At 34.5% G+C, this 24,961-nt stretch overlaps 1 protein-coding gene across 5 annotated transcripts in view; it reads right to left on the bottom strand.

Moving 5' to 3' along the window:
* Window positions 536–24,961, bottom strand: part of ITGB8 (integrin subunit beta 8) — a 108,457-nt gene continuing 84,031 nt past the window's right edge. For 3 of the 5 annotated variants that reach the window (XM_021101903.1, XM_021101904.1, XM_021101901.1), the window contains 7 exons: window positions 24,371–24,460; window positions 17,458–17,592; window positions 13,864–14,269; window positions 10,876–11,101; window positions 9,252–9,358; window positions 6,100–6,263; window positions 536–6,005 (listed from right to left, as the gene is read on the bottom strand). In XM_021101903.1, coding sequence (XP_020957562.1) covers window positions 5,883–6,005; window positions 6,100–6,263; window positions 9,252–9,358; window positions 10,876–11,101; window positions 13,864–14,269; window positions 17,458–17,592; window positions 24,371–24,460 — 1,251 coding nt within the window. In that variant the 3' untranslated portion in view covers window positions 536–5,882. 5 annotated transcript variants of the gene reach the window in all.

Here is a 24,961-nt window from a genome sequence, read left to right as displayed (position 1 = left end):
GTTAAGCCTCAGCTGTGTGCTTTAGTGAAACTTAGGGGGTGGTTCCCATTACTAAAAAGAGAAAGGAAGAATGGGACCAAACAACACTCATTAAAAAAATCCATATCTTGAGCCTGAAAGAATGTATAGCCCAAACACAACTTGGATGAATTCTTAAATATAAAAGCCTATGAGACCACCTGATAGCTTCCATCTGACTTCCCCAGTGAAAGCCTTCTTCCTGCAAGTATGCTACACATACCCTTTCCTTCAAACTGTTAAAACTCATTGAGGACAGGGAATCCATCTACATATCTTATTTAACTTTTAGTATGTCCCCTCATCGGCTTTTCTTTCTCCACTGGATTAAATAAAGGAAAATTACAACACATGGGTATTTCATAAATTTCACTTGTTTAAATATGGCTCTGGTGAATGCGCAGTTGAAGATTATGACAGTATACGGATGTTATTACATTTCCTTGTGTCATAGTGTCCTATGATCTGTCAGGTACTGAGGGTCATGAAGAACACAATGATAAATAAGAAAGCATTCTTTGCATTCTTGATCTTTACATTTTTATTTTAAAACAAAATTTCATATCGGTTAACTCCTACTATTAAACAGAATGATGCATTAATTAAATGCCTTGTCATAACTATTATAAGCTCTGTTAGAAAAATAAACATCTCACAACAAACTACAGTGTCAGCTCTTTAATAAATACATAAACCAAAGTTAGTAGTCAGTCAGAATTATATGAACAGATTCATAGTATATTTCATGAAATTATCATATATCCCAATCTTCTGTGTCACTTAAGGCAACTTTAATTTATATATAATTCAAAGCCAGAAATAAGAAACTTGTTTAATGAGAATTTCTTTCTTAGAACTATTTTATACTCAAATATTTTAATTTAAAAATACACTCTATATTAAATTTTTTTTATAAAGGCAGGACTTGTGAAATGAAACACATAGGTTATATTACTGATAATTTTAAAACATTTCTAACTTTTTTGCAGAGGTTTAAAAAACTTTAATGAAGTAGCTAGTTTTAAAGTTTTGTTAAATATACACAAATGAATTTTATAATGTAAAATAGTTTTAAAGTTATGTTAAATATACACAAAATGAATTTCTATATTAATGTGCAAATATATTTTCTTATAATTTAGAATTAAAATATTTTTATTCTATATTCTTAATAAAATCTATGTGCCACAGTTGTTATCGTGTGGAATTCTTATCAAAATCACATTTATCTATAGTACAATATAAAATTAGTGAAAATTCTTTACACAAATCACACATTTTCCGTCTTTGATGACTGCAGTGTTTTGGGTGATTTTTTAAATTATTACTATTGGGTTAGATGATTTTAACTGAATTATATTATGGAGGTTAGAAACCTGATTAATAGAATTAGCTTACAAAGGTAAATTTTATGTGGGAAAGTAATCCAGGTAGATTAAAGAGTAGTGCTATTACTCTCAAGTATTTCATCAACAGCTGCCCAGAGAGCTGAACAGTGTTTCATATAAGTCAAATAATTTAAATATGCAGTTTTATGACAGTCATTACATGAGCTTGAAGGTGAATTTATTAAAGCAAAAAAAAAAAATACCCACAAGGGAAATGATAAAGAAGAATAAAAATGTAAGAGGACTTGAAGGGAAAGTTTTCCTACAATATTGGTTGTATCCTATTTTTCTCTTGTCATTGACATAAGACATACAAGATGCTGCAAAATCTAAATCTAATTGTGATAGTTTTATGTAATATTTTTCCAGTTAATCCTGCATAAAAGTGAGATGATTATATGAAAGTATCCTTTAGAAAGTAATAGAAAGAATAAAAATTTGTTAAAACTGGAAGAAACTCACTCATTCTTGTCATTTAATTTAGCGTTTGTTAAAATTGTAGCCACTAGCATAAGCATAACTAGGAGGCTGAAACTGGTTTACAGGATCTGAGGTCATAATTGGACAAATAGGCTCCATGTCAAGTTAGTTGTATGTCATTCAGATGTACTGAAAACTCACTTCACATGTTATCATGAGTGTATTCTTAAATACTTATATGAAAATGAATGTCCCTATACCCATGAACATTTAGTTGAAAATAAATTAGTGTAATATTTATTTAAGCACAACTTTAAACACTGCATCTAAGAAGATACATCACAGTTTTAGAGGTGTTAAATTTAAAAAGTGAATGTCTTAGAATCAATGAAATATGAACATGTATAGTCAGTTACCCATAATAAATTTGCCATTGAGGAATTATTAGAGAAAAGAGAATGACTTGAAAGAATGCTAGTTCTATATTTCTTTGAAAATGTATCTCAGTTTGCATTGCATGAAATGGAGTTCTTAAGGTCAATATAAGTAAGGATAGTTGTAAATTAAATGTTAAGAGTAAAAAAAATATAATATGCAGATTACTGAACTCCCAAGTAGCAGTACTTCACTTGATACTTTTATTAAAATATATAGACCTCAACTCTTTAAAATTGAAAAAAGCTTGAATAGTTATGAAAACTTAACATTCTTAGTTTTTAATGGGTCTTTGTTCAGGATCATAGATTCAAATAAATTTTTAAATCATTGAGATGTCTGGAAATGAAGAACTTTATTATACCATTTCATCCAGTTATTTTTCACAATTAGGTCTATTGAGCTTGAAGTTTGGGGCAATCTCTTAGGAAAAGTGAGTGGAAAAAATAGCAGGAGTAAGGAAAGGAAGGAATAGTCATTGAGTCAAACTTACTATACCAGATACGAGAGGAATATAATTCTATGGGGAAAAATTTATCAGTATATCATAATCATATTTTATCATTTTATGGATGCCTGCTGTCATACATAAGGATATCTTCAATGGAGATTAAGTATATGTTTAAAATATTTGGAATTTATTCTTTAGTGAATTGTTGTATCTGATGCATCCACTAATTTTTAAGTTTTGAAAAATTTGCCTCCAGAGAAATATCTTCTGTTTAACCAAAGGTAAATTGAACATTTAGGGCATAATCAGAGTTTTAGTAAATTTTTGAGTCTTTCAGAGAATGTCTGTAACTTCATAAATATTAATGAATTTCCAAAAAATATATCAAGTGCTTATAAATCCATGTACACTGCAGTGTAAAGATATCCCCAGAGAAGTAAAATGCATACAGTTATGTTGTAGTGTTTGTATGCCACATTTCTAAATCATGACATACTTTAGAGCACAGAAATGCTGTCGTACCGAAAGTGTTGTTCAAGTTCTTAATAACTTTGTTGACCATTTAAAATTTCATTACTTGTGTTTAATATCAGTGAATCTCAAATGGCTCTTGTGGTCATATTAGTTAAAAATAGGCTTTATTTACATAAATTACTTAATCTAAGACTACCCTGTTTTCCTTTAACTTTTAATTAATTCTAACTATTCATATATAAATTCTCTTTTCACAAGGAAAATATCAATTATTCAAGTAAATATAAACTCTAAAATCTTTAAGAATTAGATCTTTAAGTAAAGATAGAAAACACAAGACATCACAAACATAACTACAGTCATCATCTAGCATTGATCTGCCTACCAGGAAATTTGTCCCTTCCTGTGGTAAGAAACTTTATCCATTATAAATTAGTGCAGACTAATGATAGAGTGAAAATATATATCCCTTTAAAGTTCTGTTTTATTATGTGATTTTGGAAAATTCATCCCGCATGGAAATTAGCTTATGAACATTGTAATGTTCATTTTTAAAATTTTCAGCATTTCAATGGATATTTTCCACTTTTTCCTTTTTGGGGGTTGTCAGGTATCCATTTATTTTCTCTTCTAAAAAGGATGCTACATGTGACAAATAGAAAGCTAAATACAATTTTTACATTATCCTTTGTGATCAAAGGTATTTTTACATAAGTGAGTCACAGTACTGAATTATGTCAATGCCCCTAATCTCTCATTTGGGGAAGGAACTCCAGTCCAACCTGGCATCGTAAGTGCTTGGCTGCAGGGGACAGTGGATGGAATTACCGTGTTTGTTGGCTCCAGAACAACTTATCATATGTTTTTAAATCCTCTTTAGTGTAGAATATGCAGTGGGATTTAGTTTTTGTCTAAATGCAAATACCTGGCACTTTGATTAACTCAAGTCCTGGAAGACAGAAAATCTGGGAAGTTAGTTCTAAGAAAACATTTTAAATAAATTCCTTTGTTGTCATAGGCAAAGATCCGTACTGCACACAGGACTGTTGGACTTTTAGCCAATAAAATCAGGCTGAATAAGTCTGCAGGATATGGTAATTGTAATGAAGTTCCCATTGGGGAAGATGAAAGTTCATGGCCTCTATATCAAGCTTTCAGGCTGAGCACTGAGCACTTCACAACTCCAGGGGGCGCCATTCACACAGATTATGGTGTGAATGGACTTCCCTCTAGTTAGGCCATGATGAAGTCTCTTAGAAGCTAATTAGCAGAAAAACTAGAAGCAACCATGGACAATTTTCTTTGAATTACTTTTTTCTGCTTTGCCTTGAAATTTTCTCATGGCCATATACTTAAAACTTCAGTAAATCACATTTTAAAATACTTGCCAATTGAAAAGTTTAAAGATTCAAGAGGTAGTCGAACACTGGCCTGATGATAAGAAAATAGTTCTCTTTCCTGTCACTTAGTCACTTGGGGGTTTTTAACAAATCATTTAAACTTTCTGAGCCTCTATTCCCTGACTGACTGACAGGGTGAATTAGCTTATTTCTAAAATATTGTCTAGCTGCCTCCAATTGTACACTTTTAGAATTCTGGTGGGTGGAATTGTGGTGATTCAGGAAAAGAATGTTTTTATACTGCATCAAAGGGCAAAAATAATATAGCTTAATATTGCTTTTAATTTGAAAAATGCTATTCTCTACTTTGAGTAAATATTGGAGAAAACACATTTGAAAGTGTGGCACTTGCTTTAGGCAGAGTTTCTTAATATCTTGGGAATTTCAACCTGATGTTTAGATACAGGAAATGATGAAAACCATCCAGTTTACAAGGTAAGAAGATGTAAAACTCCACACATGCAAGCAACAAAATTATTCAGATTTTGATGTTAGTTGACTGTTTCCCTTATTGAACATTCAGCTTTTAAAATCAGTATTCTGATAAAGTGACATTGTATTATTAGGTTTTTATGGCAGTAGTAACTTAGCACTTATTTAATCCAGTCATCTGTGACATATATAAACCTATCTTATAAGAAAGAAAACCAAAATATAAAGGCAAAGAGGAAAGAACGTTGGAATTAGTATCCATCTTATAAAAAGAAGGAAACAAACACACATGCATAAAACTACACTTTGAAAAGCAGTATCCCTCAAGATTAAGGTATTATCTGTTCCTCTTGAATGAGTAAAAACTAACCATTTATTCATCTAGCTGTTCTTATTTATTCATTGCCAATTGTTGAAGTATTTGGCAACATTAGTATGACTGCCTTATTATTTTTTCCATCTGCATATTTGGTGCAGGGATTACTGTACCCTTGTAGTGACACAATGCCAAAACTATCTCACAGCATTGTCCCTCTGAGAAGTGTAGGAATGGCAGGTACCTGTAAAGTGTAATCAGTGCTCTTCAGATGATCTACATTCTATGCTGATCTAAATAAGTTATATATTACAGTAAAGTGCTACAATGACACTAGTATCAAACAGTAGTAAGACACATTTTTCTCTGAAAAATTCAGCAGCAGTGTGAGTCACATGATGATGAGGATGCTTGTCAGTCTTCAATCGAGTGAAATACTAGCAACTGGCATGATCTGGAAAATTTGTCTCCTCTGTGACTTCTCAAAAAATTTGTAGGAGCAATTATTAAAAATCCAGTTTCCCATAAAGTACATTTTTTTTATCTTTTTAAAAGTTGCACCTGAAAGTTTCATGAGCATTTAATTTGCTAATATCCATTTTTATTTCTTCAGGTTTCTCACGTCGGTAGGTGACCGCTCTTGTGCAAACACTTTGTAGAATTGACTTGTCCTTGAGGGAGAAGAAATATTCATTAATTAAGAGCCTAAATATTAAAACTAGACAATAACATACTGATAGTAAACCTTTTTTAGAATTCACTGACCTTTTTTGAGGCTGATACCCTGTAATCTGCCGAGGACTTAATTTTATTACTATTCCATTGTAGTATAACCTGTCTAATGATAAGGACTTTAAGCAACCCAATCAAGAATGTAACTATGAAGATGATGAAAAATATTCTCAAATAGCTCGGGCTAGAGAAACATTCTGTAAAGAAGCAAACAAATAAATGGGTTAAAAATTTGGAATGAATAAACCAAAGGATTCTAACAAGTAAATAATGTTCATTGTCTCTATTAATAGGATCATAGATATTGTGCAAATCTACGTTTTCAAAAAGAGGACTGCCATTACTGTTGATTCAAAAAGTAAACTAACTTTATTACACACTCATTAATAAAATATTTTCAACAGAAAACTCTCCTTTGGACAATAGCCACAGTTAAGGTATTCAATAAGATTATTTCTCTGCAGCTTGATTTCCTTAATTGTATTAACTGGGATATGTCCACATCCCTTTAACTAAGTATCATTTTATTTATGACAGAGAGAGGGATGGTTTTTGTGGTGTATACTGATCACTACACACTGATCACTACTGATCATTTCCACTTGATCACTAAGTGGAAAATAGGATTTAAAAAAATGTTTAACAGCTCTGTGTATTAGCATATATTTCTCTTGTTAGGCTTTCTCTTCATTTGTTGCACATCAGTAATGGAAAATAAACATCTGCAGAAGCTAAAATCTTTACTACTCTAATAGATGAATAAATGTTTCCTTTGAAACTGCAGTGCAAGTTTTCATTATTATTACACATAGCTTCTTCAGGAAGTGGGGGTGTACAGTTTGGGACAATAAAACCGAAATCTCTTTCCTCAGTGTTTGTCAATTTAGTTTTCACTTGTCTGTTGACCAAACCTATTCTATTTTGCTTTTAAAAATTCCACTGTATGTTTTTTCAAGAACAAATAATTACTAGCTGGAAAAGGAAATGCTGCATTAAGAGGAGGGGCATGCTAGGTCTCTGTTTCAGTCCTACGTCCTTGGCAAACTTGAGTTGGAAAGTTTACAGGCTCTGTGGCTGCCAGAGGTATTACCCTAGTCTAAGAGGAACCTGGTTGCGCAATGCACAAGTATTCCACAAAATTCACCACCTGCTCCACATTCATAAAATTACCTTCTGGCCTAAAGAAGCGTGTGTTTTCTGCCCATTCTCCAAACTTTGAGGACTTCACCTAAATGTCTAAAAGTTTTCTTGGGAAGTCTTTTGAGAAGGGACCTACTAAGGCTTAGAAGAGCAGTCACCCAATCAAGAGTGATTTCTGTTTGAATTCCGAGGGAGGACCAAGCATGTTCTTGAATAAGCCAAGAACTCAGTAACAAGGACAAGGGCTCTTCGCCAAGTGGGAAGACTTAGAGCCCAGTTTTCTCTTGGTTGTAATGATAAGGTTCCTTGAAGGAAAGGCTAAAGGGAATAGAAGCACTAAACACAAGTACAAGTCTCCCTTTGTTGCAGTCTTACAGAGAGAATCCAAGATGCCCTCTCTATTCAAAGGTGGTGTTCTTGGTGGTGCCTGGGTTCATGACATGCACGCCTTTCATTTCCCTTCAGTGACTTGTAACTGCTTAATCAGCTAAGAGGGCATGTGGCTTGATCTCACTTATTGGCTTCTTGCCTAGTAGAACCTTAGCCAGAAAGATCAAAAGAATACCCTTTAAGTGTGATCAAGTGGGTAGATAATAGAGGTAGCTAAAAAAAAAAGAAAAAAAAAAATGCAGTTCCCTCTCCTTGCACAGCAGTTGTGAAGGGGAGGAGAGATTCCCTAGCTAGTAATACATTTTACAAATATTTCTAATGAGTTAGGTTGGAGGACATTTTCAGGGTTCAAATCTGTATGCAGTCTTAAATTTTTAGCTTTGGAGGGCCAAACATTTAGCTCTGGCCATGACTCTTTTCTTAGTTTAGGTTAAGCAAGGTCTTTTCCTAAGGAGCATTAAGGGAATACTTTTTGTAACCATATTTAAGTCAGAGTAGGTTTGTTTACTTAACCTAATAAATGACATGTTGACAATAGGGCTCTATTTATTAGCAAAGGCATTTGGCTTTCGGGTGTGATTGCTTCAGCCCCAGCTGGCAGGGCTCTTTTCAGAGCCAAATTCAGTGAGCTAAGATTACTGTCACTGTGAGGGGAGAGGGAAACAAAACACTGGAGAGAGTTTATTATGTGCAATCTGTTTAAGACCTGGAATTATTCTTACCGGTTGGAGGAGAAACTAGATATACTAGCGGTAGTAAGAATGTTTTCACTGAATACATGATTTCAAGCTTCATTTCTAATTCACATGTAGTTTAACACCTTACACCTACACAAAATGAGGTGCTGGCTTTTGGGTTCTAATGAACTTTTATATAAAATGGTCTTTGAACACAGCTTCCTCATGTTTGTTTCATTCATGTATCATCTTTTAATTTATTTTTTTAATGTTCACTGGCTTATTTATGTTCATACAACTTTTTGAAGTTGGTATTATTATCTCCATTTTAGTGATAGGGAAATTGAGGCTTGGGGAAATTTTGTAAGAGGGCGATCTTTCTTAACTACTAGTGTCAAGGGACATGCCTTAAGCTAAGGACATCAGACTAAAATTTCTAAACCCTTTTCATTGTACCATGTTTATATTCATTCATCTCTAAGTTATATTTATATCAGAGTGAAAATTATCAGGAAAGAATGGCCCTTTTGTAATTAAGTTTTTTTGCAAAAGCAGATCATTGCTGCTTAGGATTTTTGGCATCACCTGAAACATGAAAGTAAATGTCGGTTTGACATGAGGATGGTTATACCTGGGTTGTGAAGGATAATTGTGGCTCCATAGACCTTGTCTCTAAGGGTAAAATGGATTCTGTATAGAAAACTCCTGTTCTTAGCTCAATGAGGCCTCTCTAGAAAACTTGGCAGAATTCCATGGAGGTGCACAGCATGGGGATTTAGCTGCTGAGAAGGGAGATGTAACAATTTAGCCAAACAGTGGAAACCGTCCTCAGATAGTTTTATAGAGTACCATTTCTGGGAGATTGAAGACACTGAAGCAATTAGTTCTTTTTTTAGGATGGTCGATTATAAACCCTTTTGGGCAACATGATTCTCTATAGATACTCTTCAGTGCTTTGATTATTAAACTTTTGTTTACCTGACATTTGGTCCGCATAATGCTGTTCCTTGAGAGCACATGAGGTTTTACACTGATCAAGTATAGCTTGAGACAGATTGTGAGGGTGAAGGCATTGCACACAATTCCTGTAAGGGAAAACAAAAGTGAAAACATTTAATTTTTTAAAAGGTTGTATCCTGTAGTATTTTCTATAGAAAATAAAATAACAAAATAGTATACTGCTTTAGGACAGCAGCTTGTAAAACTGGGCAAGAAAGCTATGAGATTTATTTGTAATCTTGGCTGAATGTAATACCATGGCAAAATTATATTCTAACCACCTAAAATATTTTAATGTATAAAGTCAAAATAATAACTTTTCTGTATTGAGAAGAACATCTCTAGGAAATGAGTAAGATACCCTTACTGCAAAATCAAAAATGAAATCAACTAGCCCAAATTAAGATGAATATCATGATACTACTAGAAAAATTTAGCAATGAATATACAGTTCAAATTTTGGTTGGGTTCATTAGAAATACCTACATCATTATGTTCCTAGTGAGTTACATAACTACTATGCATAATTTTAAAGTTTTACTTGCATGTCTTTTTAAATAAATTGGAAGGCACAGTGATACATATAGAAGTGACCTTTGAACAGGACTCAAATTGTTATTGGAAGATTAATTAATGACATAAAACAATGTTACTGCTATTTAATATGTCACTTTTCACTTGTAAGTTCTTTCTAGAGTGCGTCATAGCCATCACTCTTTATCTTTAAATGAATAGAAATAAAAAAGAATAACACCCAGCATTTATTCTATGATTACTGTACACCAAGTACAAAGATTTAGATTTTTTTGCATGAACATCTAATTTAATATTTCATAGAATTATACCAAGGTATTATTTTTATCCTTGCTTTCGATATCATGAAACTGAGGCACAGAGAATTTTTTTTTTTTTTTTTTTTTGGCTTTTTGCCTTTTCTAGGGCCGCTCCCCCAGCATATGGATGTTCCCAGGCTGGGGTTGAATCAGAGCTGCAGCCGCCGGCCTGTGGCAGAGCCACGGCAACTTGGGATCCGAGCCGCGTTTGTGACCTACACCACAGCTCACGGCAACGCTGGATCCTTAACCCACTGAGCAAGGCCAGGGATCGAACCTGCAACCTCATGGTTCCTAGTCAGATTCATTAACCACTGTGCCACAATGGGAACTCCGAGAATTTTTTAAAACTTGCCATAAATCCAATAGCTAATTAATAGTAAGCTGGGAAGCACCCAGTCCCTAAATCATTGCATTGTACATCTTAAACTTAGATGAGGTTACATGTCAGTTATATCTCAATAAAGCTGGAGGACAAAACCCAAATGAGCCTTGATGAACACTGACTATTATTCTTAGGAAAAAAACCAATTTCAAAAAAGATAGTGAATACCTAGATAAATTCTCATGCTTCCACAGCTATCTAATGGCCAAAGATTGGAATCTAAGTGTTCTAAGTCTTAAATTCCTTATGCAGTTACTTTTTAGCATGATGATAACAATTTATCTAGAGAAAATCCAGCAACTTTTTGGTTAAGGTAGGCAAAATAGAAAAGGTCGAACATGGCTATAATGACAGGCTGCTTTGTGTTTGGAATCAGAAAACATACCAGTTTTCATTGCAGGCTGTGTGACATGTGGGACAATGTTCACAGAAACGGCCAATGCTTCTGGGATCGGTGCATTCACACCTGCCACATACACATGTGCCTCTTCCACTACACACTTGGCCCTTTGGATTGACGCAGTGCTGGGTCGATGCTGATGGGCACTGGCACCGATCCCCTTCCCAGCCCCTGAAGCACTGGCATTTGCCTGCTTCACACTCTCCATGCCCTGCAAAAATGACACTCCAAGACCTAGGTTATTGAGGTCACCAACTTTATAAAGCATTTCCAAGCATGAATTCCCCTTTTATCTCCATGGAAACACACTGACAGTCAAGTGAATGGAAACAGCATCATTTTCTATTTGTCTAACATGAACAATACCAGGTCTTAGAAGTGTCTGTTTTCAAAGCTGTTCTATCATAGATAATTTCTCCATGCTAATCTATTGTGTCGAAAATTATGAATTTTGCCCTCTGTCCTTCTACTTGAAATGGCTGCCCAACTACTTGAAGGTCACCATGCATTTAGTTTTAAATTAAAAACACACAAATACAAAGAAGCTCTAGAGGCTGAAGTAATGTTAATTGTGCGATTTTAAATCTGAAAAACAATGGAATTTTATGAATAGCTTCTGTAATTTTCTCTCTCTCTCTCTCTCTCTCTCTTTTTTTGTTCTTTAGGGCCACACTTGCAGCATATGGAAGTTCCCGGGTTAGGAGTCAAATCAGAGCTGCAGCTGCCAGCCTATGCCACAGCTACAGCAATGCAGCATCCCAGCCACATCTGCGACCTACACTACAGCCCACAGCAACACCGAATCCTTAAACCACTGAGGATCCTCAAACCCAAGTCCTCATGGATACTAGTTGGGTTTGTTATTGCTGGGCCATGACGGGAACTCCCAGAATTTATTCCCTTAGTTGCTCATTATTGCTTAGGGCCTGGGCTAACTGTAAGGTCCATGGGGCAGACCCTTTTAATGCTTCAGTTGTGCTAGTGCCATGTTTAAAGACAAGATCTCTGGGAAAGTTAAAATAATCTTTTCACATCTTTAAGACATTATTTAGCAGGTTAGTGGGGCATGTCTTAAAGTACACTGTGAGCTGTTACTAGATGGTAAATAAGAGAAAGCAAAAGAGAAAGTAAGGTAGTATGTGTGCGCATGTTGGAATTGAGGAAAAACACTGGTCAAACATAGTTAAATGGATTTTAGCCTGCAGGAAGTATCCAGGATTTAATATGCTAATGTGAACTATAAATCTTCAAGAGGAGGTACATTTTACAGCACTGCTATGTTTTTCAGGTTTATGTGGGTGGCCACAGACTTTTGCTTCCTTCCTTCTTTCCTTGTTTTCTCTTCACTCTCCCTCCTTCCCTCACTCCCTCCCTCTCTCATTTTTTCCTTCCTTCCCTCACTTCCTGACTTCCTCCCCTCTCCCTTTATTGCAGAGTACCTCATAGGGTAACTGTTCCATTGCATCTACTGTTGGATCAGCTCAATTTGTTAAGTGTAAAACTAATGATATCCAGGCCAAACAAATGGCCTGCCAGACCTGGTTCTCGTATATGGGCTGCACTCCTAATCCTCGCCAGCAGACCTGTGAACATGTGTTTTTATTCTCAAAGGAGACTAGTGAATAAAATGCTTGTCAGCCTACAGTTTGCATTTATAACTTACATACAGATAATTCAAAGCAGATTTTCAACTGCCTGTGGGTCAGTAGGATCATAGTCATATAGAAAGACCAGTACATTGATCTTTGATATTTTACTATAAACAGAGACTGAGATTTTCAGTGTGTTTCAAACTTCTTTGAGATATTGATAACGGTAGGAAATGATGATCTCAGAATTCATTTTCTTCTCTGTCCCTAACAGGATTAGCACTAAAAAGTTAGATGACAATTGTGGGTTTGTTCTAAAATCATCTATAATCCATTCTACCCAGATAATAGGTACAGCTAAATAAATGTTTGGAATATAAAAAGTGTGTATAGAGAGAATAAAAATGATATTTTGTATCATATATGTATGTGATATAGGGCAAATTTTCATTTACATAAGAATAAAATTTTATTTTGTATAGGTTTGTAGCTTTCCATATGCTTATGACAATGAAGTATTTCATCAATAATTTAACTAATATTTGCTCACAAAAGTGGAAGCATTAAAAAGGTGTTTTAATAATGGATTTAGCACACTGTCACAGAAAAAAATTAATTCATTTAAAAACAATATTTTGTATTAATTTTCAAGTATTGCATATATTTTCTAGAATCTAACCTCTAGGTGGCAGTAAACTGAATTAGCCAAAAATTACCTTTGAGATATGTATATATATTTTCTTTCTTACTTCTGATATTTTTGTTTTAAATTATTTCATTTTTAAGTTTGTTCTGTGTGTGAGCTCTGGGACTAATCTAGATTTCTTATGAAACCAGTATTTTCTTGAAGAATATTGTCCTTTGATAAATCTGTTGCTGGCATTGTTATAAAAATAAACTAGAGAGGTTTAAATTACTACAGATTTCCAATGCCATCTATAATAATGCATTAAAAATTTTACATTAAATTAAAAGTATATTTTTGTAGTTTACTATCCTCTGAGAAAGATGGAGTGACCACTTATGGGAATGAATCAGATCCTTCTAGAAGAATAACCCAATTATAGAAAATCTGTCAAACATTAGCGGTAATTTCCTTTTCTGGAATATGTATTTACAAGGTCAAGACATATTTGAAAATAACTGTTTTAATTTTTGGTTTTAATTTTTAAGTATTTCCTGTACAAAATAATTTAAAATATAAATATCAGAATCATGTACTTTAAATGAGTGGCCATGCCATAATTTCACAGACTTAGAAAGTTTAAATATTAAATTCAGATTCAAAGTTGATAATTATAAAAATGATTAAAAGATACTTTAATATATATGGTAGTTTAATATATAACTATATAAATAACTGCATGTACATATTTCTACTCACCAGCACACAGATTTCCATGGTGATATGGACAAGAAAAGTCATCCTTTTCACAGTATTTTCCATACACTTTTCCAAGCTTAATTTTGTGACATAAACATTTCCCACAAATACAAACTCCTCTACCACTGCAAACAGGTTGATCCTTGTGTGACTTGCAACTTTCAGAAGGAAATTGATCTTCATCAAAATGACATTTATTCTCATCACACTGGGAACACTTGGCATCCAGAAAAGTTTCTTCTACACACTTTCTTTTAAGTTCTCTGCTGTCATCACATTGACAGCTGCAGTTTCTGTGTATATGAATTTTAGTGGTTTCATTGAAACCAATAGGTTTGATTATTGCATAGCTTTTTCCTCCCGTGACATCACATTTTTCCATTGTAACTGTTACATTGAAAAGAACCTAAATTTGTGGGGAGGGGGAAGAAAGTATATTTATATGTCTTGATTATTTTATTACCAATATTATATCTGTTAATGACATTTTAAATCAATAATATATCATCTTATAGAAATTAATATTTATAAATTACACATGCATGCTCTTTCATATATAGATATGACATACTTTTAAAATTTCATGTATTTCCAGAGATCCCATCGTGGCTCAGCAGAAACAAACCTGACTAGCATCCATGAGGATACAGGTTCGTTCCCTGGCCTCAGTGGGTTAAGGATCCAGCGTTGCTGTGAGCTGTGGTGTAGGTTGCAGATGCGGCTTGGATCTGACATTGCTGTGGCATAGTCCGTAGGCCATAGGCTGGCAGCTACATATCTGATTCGACCCCTAGCCTGGGAACCTCTATATGTCATGAGCGAGGCCCTAAAAAGCAAAAAAAAAAAAGACCAAACACAAATAAAAAAATAACAAAAAAATACAATTTCATGCATTTGCTAATTAAATGAGCTGGAAAGTTAAAGGATGCAATAACTGTGAGTTGTCTATATTGCACCATTAAATGGACATGAGTTCAAGCCTATTTGAAATGTTTGCTCTACATCTGATCATTAATTTATATCTTAAGTTGAATTCTTAGCAAACTTGAGAGAGAATAGACCATTTTCTGGGTTCAGTGCTTAAAATGTAGGGTTACTGAAAATATTTGGCACTGGAGATAGATCAAATAAACTAAAGTCACTGGTTTAAAATCCTGAAATGAATAATTGTTCAAAGGAACAATTTTTATGTTGCTTCTATTTTCCAGGGACCCAAGTAAAGTTTCAGAGTTAAATTTTAGTTTGTACATGGGGTTAAGAGGAAAACGTGGGACTTTTCCTCAAGTTACTGAAGGGAAAGAGATTTAGGACTCTCACTTTTAGATCTTATCATCTCAATTCAAGGTCATACATTTGCTCAGTGGAAGATGTTAGTCCGTAACTAAGGATCTGACCTGTCTGGAATTGGTTCCTCTCATGAAACTACAGAATTTCTTTCTCATAACAAATTTTTCATTTTTCTCTATTTTTTCCTTTCCACACAACACAATTGGCTTAATGTGTCTGAATTTGTTAACTTACCTTCTGATCTTCAAATTTGGTACATAGAATGTTATTTTTTTTTTTCCTTGTTAGACTGGGATACTTTACAATATAAAAATAATTTATGCTAGGATTAAGATTTTTTGAGAGAGATTAAATAGATAATATGGATGGATATATATGTGGATGATAGGATGACATATATATACATGAAAATGAATATATAGATTCTCTTTCTATAGATAGATAGACAGACAGATAGATAGATAGATGGATGTATATAGAGATCGAGATAGTTATCCTAACCAGAAAGCCTACACACATACACATACTCACAGTTATATGATAGCTCTGTAATTAGGCATATATTATATATATCCATTCAGAATTAGATTTAGTCTCATAATATTAAAATCTGTATGATTGGTGGTTGAAATTTTTTTCTCTTTAAAGATACTAAGGATTCACAGATTCTAGGGTAATGCGGTCCTGCAAATATTAATAGAGCAAAACTTGGGGCTTATATAATTGAGATCCTATGACTTCCTGAGAGTCAGACAGTTTATACCACTTGGCTGAAAATGAGGGGAAAAGAGATGTAGATAAGAAAAAGAAAAGAGGAAAGAAGCAAGGAAAACCATTCTGCCAAAACTGATTTTGAAAGAACTACTTCTAAGAAGGTAACCCTTTCTCAGAAAGTAATAGTACTATCTTTTGCTAGCACAAAATTTTCTCTCTATGCAGTGGAAATCAAAACTGGTAAACTGGTATATAATGTTTTTTGAACAAAATTCAACAAGTGATTATGGAGGAGCCTACAGAATTAGAAACTAAATAATTAATTTCAAATATACAGCTTTTGGAGCAACTATACTCCTTGCAGATTCTAAACTTCCCAGAGGGATAAGTATATTGTGACTTAAGATGACAAAGATTCTCCTTTATTCAATCTTAGAATCTTAGTGTTTTTCTTTTTGTCTGTTTGTTTGTTTGTTTTTTGTCTTTTTGCCATTTCTTGGGCCGCTCCCACGGCATATGGAGGTTCCCAGGCTAGGGGTCAAATCGGAGCTGTAGCCCCTGGCCTAAGCCAGAGCCACAGCAACGCAGGATCCCAGCCGCGTCTGCAACCTACACCACAGCTCACGGCAACGCCGGATCATTAACCCGCTGAGCAAGGCCAGGGATCGAACCCGCAACCTCATGGTTCCTAGTCGGATTTGTTAACCACTGAGCCACGACAGGAACTCCCAGAATCTTAAGTGTTTTTAACCTCTTTTAATAACTCTTTCTCTATAGCATGATATTAAAATAAGAACATCATAGAACCTTAGCGATGGATGGAAGAGGGATTAGAAAATCTTCTAGTTAAAGCTGTTTTTTTAAAAAGGAGGCAGCTGATGCCTCAAGAGATAAATGATTCACTAAAAATCACTTCATTCTACTAGAATTTCTTTTAAAGGAAAATTTCTGTGTGTTTGCTCTCTCATGTGCCAATCCTAGGAGAATCCTTATCTCCCCCAGTCTTATTTCCTGATGCTACTATAATCTGGGCCTCTCTTTTCCACAGTTCATTCTTTTTCAGTTAAATGATAACACTTCTTTTTGTTCTTAGCAAATTTCCCTACTGCTTAGATCTTTGTATTGAGACAATAAAAGTGTGTTGGTACAATCATAAAGAGAAAGATTTTGTCAGCTTTATCAACGGCTTCATCACTTCCATTTTTCTCTGTGGATTTTTACCTTCAACTTCACATTTACTTGGAGAATTTTCAGATTTGAAAGAAAAAGTTACTATCATCATCATAAGTGTAAACACTCCTTGTTTGAAGAGATGTGATTTCATAATATTTCCTGGCTGTGACATCTAAGTTTAAAGTTATTAAATAATTATTTAATATGATATAGATTTATTTTAATTAGATAGTTTGAGAAAATAGTCAATGGAGTTACTAGTAGGAACTTTGCGAATAGACAGTAAGTTACTTTGAAATGTAAGTAAGATTCTTGAGGTCAGTAGTAGGGAAAGTTTTCCAGAATGATTTGATTTTTCTGTGAAAAAGCATGTCAAACAACTTAGTTTACTTTAAATGGGAAAAATACACATTCACATACTTCGTCATTGCTTGTCACATTTCTGCATCCGTCTGTGCCTGGCTTCCTGGTCCCATCTGGACAGATGGCAGTAATATTAAAATAGATGCCTTTTACCTGGTTTTCCACCTGAACTTTCACTTCTGAAATTAGTTTCTGCAGAGAAGACATTTTTAAATTGTATGCTATAGCAGTTTCAAATGTAAGCAGCTAAAACAGTTGTTTGTTGTGTCATTCTAGATTTAATATTTAACTAAATCAAAGAATCTGTCTACTATAAAAGGATAAATGAAAACATTTTACACATAATGACCCAGTTACTTTTGAAATACATTAAAAATACTGATGGATTAGATTATTTGCATTTAAATTGCTCTGTTTTTCACATATTTCCATATCTACATTTTTATCACCTCACAGATATTTCTTACTCAACACGTGTTATAAAAATTATCCTTTTCATCCAATAATATTTATATTTTGTGGTAACATTTAAATAAAACATTGAGAATATCATCACAGATGGTAAATCTTGACAGCTTAAAATCTGGAACATGCTTCTGACATATAGCTATTAAAGAAACATTTCAGTTTTCAAACACTTGAGACTATCTATCATGAAAGCTAAAATGCCCTTATTGATACAGAACTGAAAGGTAAATTTTAGAGACACCATTTCTATCCTATAGTTATAAGAAATACCTTCCAGTTTTGGCTTTGTAAATTCTCCAGAAATGATCTAGGATTTTTGCCAAATCACCGGGACTTGCTTACGTCAATCAAATTTTTTCCATTCTTTAATATTGAAATATGGCCCCTTAGTGGGAAGAAAATCATTCACTCATTTATACAATGACTCAAAAAATACCTATGTAATTCTAATATGTATCAAGCACATCTAATTTTTTCCAGTGTCTGAGTTCTAAAAATTCTAGGTACATTAAATATATTCTGTAGATCTCTATTTCATCTCATAAAACTAAGACTCTACCATAGGCAAAAATCTTTAACTTATACCTGTAAACCAAAGGAAAGGGAGGAGTTCCCGTCATGGCACAGTGGTTAACGAGTCTGACTAGGAACCATGAGGTTGCAGGTTTGATCCCTGGCCTGCTCAGTGGGTTAAGCATCCAGCGTTGCCGTGAGCTGTGGTGTAGGTTGCAGATGCGGCTCAGATCCGCGTTGCTGTGGCTCTGGTGTAGGCCGGTGGCTACAGTTCCGATTTGACCCCTAGCCTGGGAACCTCCATATGCTGCGGAAGCGGCCCTAGAAAAGGCAAAAAAAAAAAAAAAAGGAAAGGGAAAAGATGACGTATGTACCTAAGGAAAGAAAGTAAATAGCAGGGTATGAAGGAAAAAGAAATTCCCATTCTTTACTTGAGTAATTTTTCTTCTTCATCTGTATAATCAATAAAGAGATATGTGCTTATTGATTAATAATTGCTCATGAAATTATGGCAGTAAATATTTAGAATAAGGTACTTACTAAAATTAGTAAATCTTATTTGAGTTAGGTAAGATTATCACATTTTTATATCTACTAGAGAATTCATACATTGTAATCACTTTTTGGCCTGTGCTACAGCTGAAGTTATGCTGGATCCTTAGCCCACTGTGTCATGAGGGAACTTCCTATAAACACTTAATTAAACAACTTCAAAAAACCAAACTACTTAGTCAAAACTTAGGCAGATCTAAGTAGACATTTCTCCAAAGAAGATACACGCATGGCCAAAAAACACATGAAAAAATGCTCAACATCAGTAACTATTAGAGAAATGCAAATCAAAACTACTCTAAGGTACCACCTTACACTAGCCAGAATGACCATCATCAAAAAAATCTATATTTCTAACACTGTTCGTGGGAATGTAAATTGGTACAACTGCTATGGAAAACAGTATGAACGGTTCCTCAAAGAACTAAAAATAGAGTTATCATATGATCCAGCAATCCCACTCCTGGGTATCTATCTTTAGAAAACCATAATTCAAAAAGATACATGTATCCTGACGCAGCACTATTTGCAATAGCCAAGACTTGGAAGCAACTTAAATGTCTGTCAACAGAGCAATGGATAAATAAGATGTGGCGTATATATATGGTGGAATATTACTCAGCATAAAAATGAAATCATGCTATTTGCAGCAATGTGGATGGACCTAGAGATTATCTTACTAAGTGAAGTTAGACAGTGAAAGGCAAACATAATATATGATATCACTTATATGTGGAATCTAAAAAAAAGACTACAAATGAACTTATTTGCAGAAATAGACTCACAGACTTTGAAAACAGACTTATACTTAATCCAAGGGGACAGGTGGGGAGGAGGGATGGATTGGGGGTTTGGGATTGGCATATGCACACTGTGGTATATGGAATGACTAGCTACAGGGACCTTATGTATATGCACAGAGAACTCTATGCAATATTCTGTGATAATCTGTGTGGGAAAAGAATCTGAATCACTTTGCTGTACTGTAGAAATTATTCCAACATTGTAAAGCAACTATACTTCAATAAAACTTTAAAAAAGTGAAAAAAAATTCAGCAAAAAAACCAGAAACTTTTTAATGGTATACAAATGGTGTTGAAATAGTGATGGTTTGGCAGATCAGAAGGAAATTCCTAATACTGTGAGTGTTCTTTTTGCTCTTTCGAAATTCTGCTTCTCTAAAGCTTAAGCTAGTTACACCAGTGTTTTTCAAGTAGGGTATGAAAACAAATATTTAAAAATTTTCCCAGTTTTGAGATTTAGAAATTAAGTTTCAGACACAATCGTAAGCTTCTCTTTTAATATCTAACAGGTATAGAGGTAGAATTTATTTTTTCTGATATATGGTTCTTTTTTATTCAATATAATTTATTTTTTGCTTCTTAATTTCAGCTAAATTACTATTAAGTTATAGTTGTGATTTTTACATAGTTTTAATTCTATTGGAAGTGCTGATGTAAAGATAAAAAGAAAATGCAATCACGTTCACCATGTATTAAATTTGTTTACAATTTTTAAAAAGTCATAGAAAGAAAATGCAAAAAATTAGAATTTAGAATTAAATGTTTTTATTCTTTTTTTTCTTCAATGAACTGTGAATGGTTCTTCTTGGACCGTGAAGACAAAATGAAATTTCAGAAGAATTTTGAAAATATAGACTATATAAAATAATAACAAATTCTCAACTTAAGGATATTGGTTGGCCAGAATTTTTGTTGGTTTTGCTAGTATTTTCAAATTGTTTAAGGTCAGTCAGAACTGCAGGTAGATTGGGCATCACCCACTTATCCTAGGCAAAGAAAGAACATGAAAAAATAAAGCTGCTGATTCCCTTTACATGGGTGCAGTCTGATATACAGGAAAGTTTGTCAACTTGTATTCCTTCCTGGGGGTAATAATTGGGTTCGTGCTGTGAAAAGTAGGGTGACTTCTAACACATTAATCTCCTTTCTTATTTTGCTTATCTTTGGGAACAAACTACACAGGGTAATGAATTGTACACAAGTTTGATTTTCCTTGATAAAATGTTCCCCAGGCTCTGAATTTTTTTTAGTAACAGTGAGAAAGAAATATAATTAAAGATGTTTTCTTTATTTTTTCCAACATAGTCTTCAGACACAGAACAATTGCTTGGCCAAAAAAATAAATAAAAAATCTCGCAAGATTTATTTTTAAGAAAAAAGTTTAAGCAATTCTTTTGTTTTCTAACCTGTGTCTGCCTTTCTCTTTTGTACCTGAGTTAAAGACATGTTCCATGGAGAAAATGAGAATAGAAGCCTGAGGTTTCTCGCAATGTTGGACACTTTTAACTCTACTGTGTCAAGAAGAGAATAAGAGGATTTGGGGAAGTGAGGGTTTATCAATGGCACATAAAGTAAAGGTAGAATAAACAATATCTTTGGACACTATGTAAAGAAAAAAAACAAGTATTATCACACAGGAGGAAGCACATACACTCTAGAGTTAAGGGAGACCCAGGTTCTGGTTCTGCTTCTTCTGCTTGTTAGCTGTTTGACCTTTGGTAGATTTGCTTAGCTTCTTTGAAGTTCTACAAATTCACAATGGGAGTACTAATACTTACCTTATAGGTTGGTTTTGCAAATTTAATGAGGTCATGTATGGAAAGTAACTAATTCTTAGTGGTATTAAGTAACAGTTACTATTATTACAGTATTTTAGCAGAGATTATCCTATCCAGGAATGACCTAGGTTGAGAGAGTAGATGTTTCTTTAAATCTTTAAAAAAATTTTTTATTATACTTGATTTATAGTGTTCTGTCAGTTTCTGCTATACAGCAAAGTGACCCAGTTATAAATGTACATTCACATTCTTTTTCTCGTATTATCTTACGTCATGTTCCATCACAAGTGATTGGATATAGTTCCCCGTGCTATACAGGAGGACCCCGTTGCCTATCCATTCTATATGTAAATTCACATCTACCAACCACCAACTCCCTGTCCATCCCACTCCCTCCCCCTCCCCTTACTCCTCCCCTTACCCCTCCCCCTTGGCAACCACAAGTCTGTTCTCTCTGTCCATGAGTTTGTTTCTGTTCAGTAGATAGGTTTATTTGTGCCATATTTTAGACTCCACATGTAAGTTATATCATATGGTATTTGTCTTTCTCTTTCTGACTTACTTCACTTAGTATGAGAAGTATGAGAATGTCTAGTTGCATCCATGTTGCCGCACATGGCATTATTATTATTATTATTATTATTATTATTATTTTGTCGTTTTAGGGACACACCCACGACTAATGTAGGTTCCCAGGCTAGGGGTCGAGTAGCCACTGGCCTACACCACAGCCACAGCAACATGGGATCTGAGCCACATCTGTGACCTACATCACAGCTCATGCCAACACCAAATCCTTAACCCACTGAGCAAGGCCAGGGATTAAACCTGCATCCTCATAAATGCTAGTCAGATTCATTTCCACTGAGCCATGACGGGAACACCTATTTTGTTTTGTATGTCTGACTAGTATTCCATTGTGTGTGTGTACCACATCTTAATCCATTCATCTGTCAATGCGCATTTAGGTTGTTTCCATGTCTTGTCTATTGTGAATAGTGTTGCAATGATTATAGGGGCACATGTATCTTTTTGAGTGAAAGTTTTGTCTGGATATATGCCCAGGAGTAGGATTGCTGGATCATATGGTAGTGCTATATTTAGTTTTCTGAGCCACCTCCATACTGTTTTCCACAGTGATTGTACCAATTTACATTCCAACCAACAGTGCAGTAGGGTTCCCTTTTCTCCACACTCTCTCTAGCATTTGTTATTTGTAGACTTATTAATAATAGTCATTCTGACCGGTGTGAGGTAGTACCTCATTGTAGTTTTGATTTGCATTTCTCTAATAATTAGTGATGTTGAGCATTTTTTCATGTGCCTGTTGGCTATTTGTATGTCTTTTTTGGAGAAATGTCAATTTAGGTCTTCTGCCCATTTTTAAATTGGGTTTTTTTTTTTTTTTTTTTGCTGTTGAGTTGTATGAGTTGTTTATATATTTTGGAGATTAAGCCCTTTTCAGTTGCATCTTTTTCAACTATTTTCTCCCATTCTGTAGGTTGTATTTTTGGATTTTTTTAATGGTTTCCTTTACTGTACAAAGCTTGTAACTTTGGACATTCTGGTCATGGCTCAGGGGTGACGAACCCAACTAGTATCCATGAGGGGTTTGATCCTTGGCCTAGCTCAGTAGGTTAAGAATCCAGCATTGCTGTGAACTCTACTGTAGGCCACAGACTTGGCTCAGTGTCGCTGTGGCTGTGACTTGGGCTGGCAGCTGCAGCTCCAATTCACCCCTAGCCTGGGGACTTCCATATGCTGTAGGTGCAGACCTAAAAAGCAAAGCAAAACAAACAAACAAAACACTTGCAAGTTGTTTGATTGATTAGGTCTCATTGGTTTGTTTTTGTTTTTATTTCTATTGCCTTGGGAGACTAACCTAAGAAAATATCTGTATGGTTGATGTCAAAGAGTGTTTCACCTCTGTTCTGTTCTAGGAGTTTTGTGGTGTCTTGTCTTATATTTAAGTCCTTAAGCCATTTTGACTTCATTTATGTGCATGGTGTGAGGGTATGTTCTAGTCTCCTTGATTTAAATGCAGCTGTCCATTTTTTCCCAGCACCACTTGCTGAAGACACTGTCTTTTTCCTATTTTATATTCTTGCCTTATTTGTCAAAGATTAATTGACCCATAAGTGCCTGGGTTTATTTCTGGGTTCTCTTTTCTGTCCTATTAAATCTGTGTGTCTGTTTTAGTATCAGTACCACACTGTCTTGATTACTGTAACTTTGTAGTGTTGTGTGAAGTTCTTTAAATCTTTGCATTTGGCACCCATTTTTCACAAACTGGGCACAGCATACAACCGTCATTTCAGTAAAATAGTGTATCTCTTAAAGGGATTCTTTAAATCAAAATAGTTTGATAAAACTGCCAAAATAAATGATTAAACAACCATGTGATTTATCTAGGTGACCCAAAAAAGTTCTGTCAATAATCTCTATATCCCAGATAGTTCATTTTCCCTGGCAAGTTACTGTTTAACAACTGTGGATTTATTCCATCATTACAGCACTAGAAATTGCGAAATTTCTTGGTAATAAAGTATATTCTATAGATGTGATTTGGTGACTCACTAAACATTAGACTAAGAAGGCAATTTAGACAGCCTCCATCTCAACCCAAGTTTAGTAAATTATGTCAGTGAGACAAAGTGAAGCACAGAAAGCTGAATGACTTTCCTAAGCTTCCATAACTAGTTAGTAGTAGAACCATGGCTAACTACAGGTTCCTAATTCCTATATAATGTTATTTTCACCACTCCTCTCAAAATGATAGACCATTAGTTTGTATGTTGTCATAGAAATTGGGGATAAAAAGATTATTTGAAAAAAATATGTACAATATATACATACCTGATAGGCTTCTACTACCAAATTATTGAGGTTTGCAGCCTTTGATTCTATTTCACCAGCAATGGTGCCAGGCAGGAGGGGTAGAAGATCCTAGAAACATACCAGTAACATTCACTTAATGACAATATTACACATTTAGCAATGAGCAGTTATTTTAAAAATTAAATTAAAAAAATTAAAAAATATTAATAGAAGGTGGGTCATTATATGAATCAAAAAATATAAGACAGAAGAAAATATAAGTAACTAAGAAGAACAGCCAAAACATATAGACCTGAAATGGTAGTGTGTTTGTATATACATGAGTGTATGTGTGTGCACAAATTATACACTGACCTAAAGACTCAATCAAAGTATGGACCAGCATTTCCCAAACTAGCTCCATTGAACATGGTCCCAGGAGTTTTTTGGGTTTTGTTTGTTTTGTTTTGTTTTTAGGGCTGCACCTGTGGCATATAGAAGTTCTCAGTCCAGGGATCGCATTGGAGCTGTAGCTGCCAGCCTACACCACAGCCAAAGCAACAGCAGTGCAGGATCCGAGCTGAGTCTGCGACCTACACAATACTGGTCTAGCAGTCAGATCCTTAACAC

This window comes from Sus scrofa, chromosome 9 (genome assembly GCF_000003025.6).
Source record: "Sus scrofa isolate TJ Tabasco breed Duroc chromosome 9, Sscrofa11.1, whole genome shotgun sequence".
NCBI classification, from domain to species: Eukaryota; Metazoa; Chordata; class Mammalia; order Artiodactyla; family Suidae; genus Sus; species Sus scrofa.
This window is presented reverse-complemented; position numbering and strand designations above follow the sequence as displayed.